This window comes from Antedon bifida, chromosome 3 (genome assembly GCF_963402885.1).
Source record: "Antedon bifida chromosome 3, ecAntBifi1.1, whole genome shotgun sequence".
NCBI classification, from domain to species: domain Eukaryota; kingdom Metazoa; phylum Echinodermata; class Crinoidea; order Comatulida; family Antedonidae; genus Antedon; species Antedon bifida.
In genome coordinates, this window is record NC_136228.1 from 24,910,683 (window position 1) to 24,919,643 (window position 8,961).

Consider the following 8,961-nt stretch of genomic DNA (forward strand, 5'->3'; position numbering starts at 1 on the left):
CTTGGTTCATTATGTTCTCGTTGAGATGAATTGCCTTCCGAAAGTCTTTAAAACCTACTATCTCAGTTAAAGTCAAAATCTTGTACCAAAGGATATAATAACTATTATGATAAAACTAATAACATCACACCATAACTGTTAAAAATATAATCTTTTATTTCATATTGAAATATGTATAAAATGTATTTATTTATAACAATTACTTCCTATTTGAAGAAATGTAACAAAAAAGATAAAATTTGACATATTTGTCAACATAAGTCTGTTTTTATCAGACTCTATAACTCAGTATGTCGGTCGGTCGGTAAACACTAACTCAAATGAGCGCGCGCGACTGCAGCCCGTATACGGCTATAAATTAGTGTTGGTGATGAGTAATTGTAGCTATACTTAGTATATACATGTTAATTTGTAAATAGTCGTGGATTGGTTAAACACATATTTATTGATACGTAAAAGATTCTTATTTTTCAATTCTCTCTATAATAACTACATTAAATCTTATATCAATAATTGAATCCTTTGCCGCGATTAAACAATTATGAAAGAGCGAATGACTGCATTAATGAATTCCTAAAATCCCGGATCCCATTTTGTTTGAAGAGATGAATCTATTCCATTGAACACCTAAAACCAAAATAAATTTAATTGATTATTCATATGGAGAGCAGCAACAACATATTATAAAACCAATTATAAAACTGAAATTAGGTATAGGCGTATTGGTAATCGAATAAAACAAAATCGTATTTCTTTCTTCTGTAAATATCTGTAACTTTTTATTTTTAACATTAATTGAATACTGGTAGATACTGTAAGATTAGTATGTAAAACTACATACTTCTAGTTCATGTTCAAAATCAGAAACTTATTCATAGATAATATAAACAAAGGTCCCTATATTATTCACATAAAAAAGATAAAAATGAGTTTACTTAACTCACCTGATATTGTTTCTCCTAAAAAGGAGAATGACATGGGTTGAAGTTAGATATTATTCACAGCCTCTCATGGACAGATAGCCACAATGATATCCAATTTATTTTTATTTTGTTCATGTTTTGTATAAGTTATTATATTATTCTTTTTGTTTGTCTTTTTAAGTATTACTTCCCAGTATATAATTAGATAGAATATTTTGATGTTGCACATGTTGTGATAAAGCCTAAAAGTAGTTCATTTTCATAATTGTTAAAACAATTAATTAATACTATATATATAACATATAAACATAATCCAAGTAATTAAAATCATTGAAATTAAAATTTAATTTGAATGGCTTCATGATAGCTATAATAAACTGGAATTACTTCAGCCTGTAATGAATCAAGACCTTTGCTATAGACATGATCAATCAATGTATTGTTTTCAGTGGTGGAACTTGTAACATGTTGTTGGTACTCATTTTCTGACATTAAATGATTTACTCTAGAAGATTGTTTGAAAAGATTTTCATTAAAATCACCCATTACAATACATTTTGTACTCATTTTATGTAACTCTTCCAAATGTTTTCTCAAATTTAGACAGAATTGATTAATATCATAACTTGGGGGTCGATAAATTACTGACACGGCAACAGAAATCGGACTTGTTATTAAAAATGAAAGTGCTTCTATATCATTATTACATATGTTTAATCTGCTTGAAGACGTGTTCTTGGCATACACTGCAACGCCACCATGAGCCTGATGTTTTATTTTGGAACTGAGGTCATTTGTATTAGAATACGAATCATACCTTGTTTGGTGATAAAATTTATACGGCTCAATGCGTACGTCAAAAACATCATCATCCTTGTTCAACCATGTTTCAGTTAGACATATGATATTAGAATTCATAAACAAATCATTACAATGAAGATCAACAAAATGTTGTTTAAGTCCTTGAATGTTATGTAACATTATTGAAAATCTAGAATCCGAATCATGACCTTGTTTATTACATTGTACGTATGAATCCATATTATTTAAGCACTTCTTTATGTTTGGATCACAATAAATCAGACTAGGTTTAAAATTTTCAATAGTAAGTCCAGATATTGAAGTAACACGACTGAGGCCTACATATGCTTGTCCAGGCGTAAAAGTATCTTTAAGGCAAACCACTGCTTTATCCATTGTCATTCCTTGCACTTTATGAACTGTGCATGCATATGCTAATTTGAGAGGAAATTGTTTTCGACTGTATTTTTTCCCCAAAGATTCTTTAAACATTTCAATTGCCTGAATACCAATGTCATTATTGTCAAATTTTACTTTAATAGATACTGGTTTGGTGTTATGGTCAGGTTTGACTATTTCATCAACATGTCCCATACATCCATTCGTTAAGCCTTTTTTAACATCTACATTTTTAATCAACATCACTCTGGCATTAATTGCAATCCACAAATAATTTAGTAAACTAGTTTGACGTGAATTCCGAGGTTTGTCACAATTTTTGTTCTGTTTCTTGCTGTTTACTACACTATCTTCTGCTTCAATGCATACAATGTCTGTACAGGTTTTGTGCAACATTTTTTTATTCCATTCATCAACTTGTTTGTTGCGTGGGTAAATATGAACAGCATCTTCACATTCTTCACCTGTTTCACGTGATTTTAGAACTAATAAATCGTTATCAGACAAACAATCATGTTTTTCTTTTGTACGCAATTTGTTTAACAATAAAGCAAATTCTTTATCTTCTTTTTGCCTCATGATTTGATCTAACTGTACTTGCTTAAAGTTATCTATCCACAGTGAGCTTTCCAATGTGTCTTTATATAACGAACTGCCCATCACCGGGGGTAACTGATAAAAATCACCAACAGCAATTACTGAAATGTTACCAAATGGACTATCATTGCGTACTTGTTTTATTTGCCTTAATCGTCCGTGGATATACCAAAGTAACCTTTGATTTACCATTGATATTTCATCTATAATAACAATTTGCAACTGACCCAATTTATTACGAAGTGCACTTATTTTTTCTTCTCCAAGTGGTTGATATGGAAGTGAGATATTAATCGGGATAGACAAAGCACTATGTATTGTTTGGCCTTTAATATTATATGCTGCAATCCCTGTAGGAGCTAATTTTAATAATGACAAATCATCGGGATTTTCCATAATTTTTCCAAGAATACGTGTCGCTTCATTATAAATACAATTTACCAAATGACTTTTCCCTGTACCAGCGCCTCCAGTTATGAAAGTGTAAAATGGTTCAGGTTTTTTACCATTAACTTTGTCTAAACACCATTGTCTTGTCTTATAAAATATATGTTGTTGTTTTTCATTTAAAGATCGAATCATTTTGTTCAATTCTGGCCTTGGAATATTAGATGAATTAGACTCTACTTTAGATGTATGGTTTTTTTGAAGTCCAAAATCTGGAATGAAATATTCATTTTCTTCATCATCAACGTCTACATTTGGCTTTGGGTTGTCTAACCTTTCTTTTTCGCTTTCTGGACATAATAGGCTCCATGCATCTTCTTGTGGTCCAAATTTTGATAAAAACTCTTTTGCTTCTTCAACATCATCAGCACTTTTTTCATATTGTTTCATGTTTCCATTAACTATGGAATTTACAGTTTGCAATTTACAGCCGCATAATTTCACACATCCTTTCTCATAAAATTGTTCATACGTTTCAAAATTTGGTGGTTTTAACTGTTCATCTTTTCGAAATGGTAGAAATAACTGAAGTATACTCAAAAAATATTTCTCAGGTGCTGCATCCATTGGAAATCGAGGGTATCTTATTATAGCATTGCTAGTTCTTGTTCTTTTTTGGATGAATCCCAACTGTTTTTTTAATTGAAATACATTCTTTTTTTGTTTATTTCCTTTCATTTCTGATGAACTCAATATTCTATATTCTGAACAAAATTTTGCAAGGCACATTTTATTAAATTCAGAACTATTAGGTCGAGCTTTATATTTGTCTATTTTATTTGGTAACCATGCACTTACATCATCATCTGCTTTGTTTTTAATTACACTTAGTGGTAAGCTCATTCTAACAGGATTAGGTCCTACTGGGATAAATTCAACTTTCCTTGAACATTCTTTTAACCTCAAACTACAAACACGATAAATACTTTCTTGTGCAGACACTTCTCGATTATTCATATACACATTACCAAGTTTTCGTAAACTTTGCCTAGCATCTTCATTGCCTTCTTTCACTTCTGATGTTGCATGAGATAATAGTAAGCCCATTTCACGTTCAGATTTCGACATATATCCTATAACGTAAATAATACATGCATACACATTTGTAATATACTGAATATCCATATTAGCATTCCATGCTCTCAATAAGGAAGGATTATATTGATTTACCCACACATCTTGAGGGTTTCTCTTTATAACAATCTTTTCCTCAGTAGCTACACAATTATTTGCTTTCTCAAATGCACTCTGTGTAATACCTAAACTTTGGAAAAGTTCTATTGCATTTTTATATGTTCCTTCATTACTCACAGCATCTTTTACTGAGGTTAATAGCTCCATTGCTTGTTTATTGTCATCATTATCATCACTTTTTTTATCCGCAATTGTAGGTCTCATAACAAATGTATTTCCAGAAGGTTGTCTGGGGAAGTTAAATCTGCAGTTTGTTCCCTTTTTTTTACATGATTTAGAATGTCTTTTACTGTGAATTTGCACACTTTTAACAATTTCATTCAGTTCAGGATTTACTTTTTCACATGGCACAGCACAAGAAATGTATTTATCGACAAAATTAATAACTTCGTTATCTTTATCTGTACCAAAAATAGGAGCATTTTCAACCCATACTAACATATGAACATGTGGACTTCCTCTCATTTGAAATTCAATTCGGTAAAAATAATCTATGACTTTACCAATAGGCTGTGCTTCAGACAAAATTACATTTTTCAAAAAAGTATGAAAGCGTTTGTCAAACATTCTGGCAACAGTCACTGGATTTGATTTCAACAAATTACATTTATCTGCCCATTCCAATTCTTCAATGTTTCTTTGGTCTCCTGACTGACTTAACAATGTCGTCATTATTTCTTTCCAACGGAAGTCAGCACTTGAGAATGAAAGAAAAAATGTTGGCTTTCCAATCTGTCTAACCATTGCTATTACATCTTTCTGTGTAGCTTGCCAGTACGGTGGAGTTCCACGAATTTGTTTAAAAAATTTATAACCCCTATCAGATTTTAAAATTTCCTCAATTTTGTTAACATTTTTTAAATCGGATACAGTAACTTTACTAAAATCATCCTTTTTACTTGACCCTTTTCGCAATGCAATGGAAATACTTGATAAAATCTGTTGAAGTTCATATAAAGATTGAGCATAAAATATGAATTCTGTATTTTGTGCAAACCTGTTATCTATATGCATTAATCTATTGTGAAAATAACGTCCAAGTGTTATTTTAACATCTCTCGTATCATGGAATGTTGGTTGGCCTGTTGGAAATAACACTGGAAATGATTTTGCTTCATTGCTTTTATTACTTAACAATGCAATAGGACTATTATTTTCACACGGTGCACAACAAATTATGTCATTAAAATATTCATCAACCAAATTTTGTCGCCTGTCAACAGGTTGAAGACTTGTATCAAAGGTAGCACCACATAATCGGTCTTCTATTTCTTCTTCTTCTTCTTCTTCTTCATTATTTTCTATACATGTTTGATTTTCATCTACATTAGTATTTGTATTTTCGATATTTTTTTCAGATAAATAATTGTGCCATTCTTCATTAATAGCTATATCAAAATAGCACTTGTTATGATCTTGTAGAAATCTAAGTGCTTGAATAACATTGGCAGTATTAACAAATTTATATTTGTAATAACCTTTGTAAGACAACTTTCGCTTCAATTTTACAGATATTAATTGATCATCAACCTGTGGTCTAGGCAGCATTTTAACAGTTTCAATAGTATTTGAAGGTACACATACAACAGGTCCATGTATTCCATGCTGTCCACCTTTAGGTAAATTCATTAATTTCATAAAAGGAATGTTCAGTCCAATCAAATGCTGCTCTAAATTATTTAAACACCTAAGCTCAGGAGGAATATCGTGTAGTTGTAAATTGTTTGAATTGGCTTCTGCAGGGACTTTCCCATTTAACAATTTCCTGTGGCATGTGAAACAAATCCATAAACGACATCTTGGTGATTCGATAAATTGACAAGGTTTATTACATTCATTGTTGCAAATATGCAAATACTTTTCATTTATACAAGCCTTATTTTTGTATTTAGCTTTGGTACACTTCATAACTTGATCTTTGAATAACATTTTAAAGCATACACAACAAACATATTCAGGACCACGAGAAACTGTTTCCCTGAAATTTTCTAAAACAAACTCAAAATTACTGTTTTCTTTTTTCTTTTTTTCCCTATTTTTCATGTTTTTCTTCATAATATTTCTTCGAAACCCTTCATCACCATGATACTTTTCTGTAAATCTTTGCTTACACCTTTTCTTAATACTTTGACGAAATTTTAAATTCCCTCGATATTTCTCTGCCAATTTTTGTTTACAGTTTTGTCGAAATTCCAAATTACTCCGATACTTATCTGCCAATTTTTGTTTGCAGTTTTGACGAAAATTCAAATTACTCCGATACTTACCTGCCAATTTTTGTTTGCAGTTTTGACGAAATTTCAAATTACTCCGATACTTATCTACCAATTTTTGTTTGCAGTTTTGACGAAATTTCAAATTACTCCGATACTTATCTGCCAATTTTTGTTTGCAGTTTTGACGAAATTTCAAATTACTCCGATACTTATCTGCCAATTTTTGCTTGCAGTTTTGACGAAATTTCAAATTATTCCGATACTTATCTGTCAATTTTTGTTTACAGTTTTGACGAAATTTCAAATTACTCCGATACTTCTCTGCCAATTTTTGCGTAACGTTTTTTCTGAATTTTGAATTATTACGATACTTCGCTGCTAATTTTTGCTTCAAATTTTGTCTGAATTTTGAATCATTGTGATACTTTTCTGCATTTCTTTGTTTATTATTTTGTCTAGTTTTATGTCTAAATATTATATCATTATTGTATCTATTCTTCAATTTTTCTTTCAAATTTTGCGTAAATTTTTCATTACATTTATAATTTAACAGATTATTGACTTGTTTGGTTGTTCGATAATCCAAATCAATATTGTAGTTATGTCTCGCTTTATTTCGTACTTTTATATTATATTCAGGTTCACATCTATACATTTTGTGTTGTCTTTCTCTGTTTTCTTTCCTTTTTTGGAATTTATAATCATCATCAGCATATCTTATTTGTTGTGCCTCTTTTACTTTACGTTTCTTTTCTTCTCTGTATGCAGGATCACTTTGATATTTGTTTCTATTTTCATTTTTTTCTATTGAATTATCTTTTTTTTCTCTTCTTCTTTTCATTCTCTGACGATTCTTTTCTTTTTGCTTTCTATTTTCATAAGATATTTTTCTTTTCCTTCTCAATGTTTTTACTTCACTTCCAGAACAAGGTCCCTCAACAGTTTTACTCTTTTTGTGTTTTGGTTCTATGTCTTCAAATGTGTGACATTCTTTTCTCATTTGCTTTCGTTTCTGTGTTGTATAATTCTTTTGGGATGTCACATTCATATCAACTTGTCCTGTTGTTTCTTGAAAATTATTTTGACTGACATTGACAGATTCTACTACATTAAAATGCACATTCATGGTGTACAAAATATATATACCATTATTAGTTGTAACATCATCTATTCTTCCCGGCTTTTTAGCAGAAAACAATTGCCACGTCAAAAGTTGATCATTAAATGAATAAATATCTGTATTAAGCAAGTTTGCCATTGCACTTATTTCAGTATTGGATGCCCACGTTCCATTATCCATTACTCTTTTTTTAAACACATATTCCTTAACTGATCTATATTCGTGACTAAATGTATTAATAAATAAGTCATCAGTTTCCAATAAATGATTAGTAATTGCTCTTCTTAAAAGTAAATGATTATCTTCAGTCCCAGAAATAATGTATGAAATTGCACGATAAAAACAATTACCATCACCTGTAATATTCGTAATTTTAAGAGGATGTCCAATCTGACTAGCTCTGTTAACAATCTGACTAGCTCTGTTAATACCACAATTCCTTTCGGTATGTTCACAATGAATGCCTACTTCCCCCATGTTTTTATATTGTCTAGGTCAATCAATTATCTTTCGCATGATTTACCATTTTTAAATTTTTTGTGACGTCATCATGTCCAAAAGCGTCAATAACTTTGGTCACTTATTTTCACCTATTCTACACTGTATGTAGTACGTATACAGTATAGTGTTATACTGTATATACTTAGACGTGACACAAAATAGAGAGCGCACTAACATTTTTTCAATGGCATAATCGTTTTTCTGCGCGCAATATTCTAACGTATGACGTGCACGTGGCGTTTGCGCTGCGGATAACCTAACTCGTCCGTAGTGACGAGTTCAAATCTAGTTTACAGTAATTTTGTAGTCACCACAGATCCTAATGGTAGATTTATCTGCCTTAAGTACCGGAACTATTGGTGCAGCCCAGTCTGAAAACTGTATAGGTTCAATAATGCCTTCTCGTTGTAAGCGATCAAGTTCGTCATCTACTTTCTGTCGCAAAGCATACGGAACATTTCTGGCTTTGCAAAATTTTGGCATTGTCTCTTTATCAACATACATTTTTGCTTCAGTACCCTTAAGGGTACCTAGTTCATCTTTAAATATTTCTTGGTATTTACCAAGCAATGAACTTAAATCTAATTGGTTTATTACCTTGATTTGTTGCCAGTCCAACTTTATAAACTGAAGCCAGTCTCGACCAATTAGGGTAGGTCCATCTGTTCGCACAATCGTTAACGGTAATATTGTAGTAGTACTCTGGTATGTAACTTCAGCATTAATTTTACCCAAAACATCCATTATTTGTCCAGTGTACGTA

At 31.1% G+C, this 8,961-nt stretch overlaps 1 protein-coding gene across 1 annotated transcript; it reads right to left on the reverse strand.

Moving 5' to 3' along the window:
- Nucleotides 1–573: 573 nt before the first annotated feature.
- LOC144837284 (uncharacterized) lies at nucleotides 574–8,174 on the reverse strand. Its single transcript, XM_078692334.1, has 4 exons — nucleotides 7,115–8,174; nucleotides 1,311–5,974; nucleotides 945–959; nucleotides 574–627 (listed from the first exon to the last, which is right to left on the reverse strand). Exons 1-4 carry the CDS (start codon nucleotides 8,172–8,174, stop codon nucleotides 574–576), a joined length of 5,793 nt encoding a protein of 1,930 aa, XP_078548460.1.
- Nucleotides 8,175–8,961: the final 787 nt, after the last annotated feature.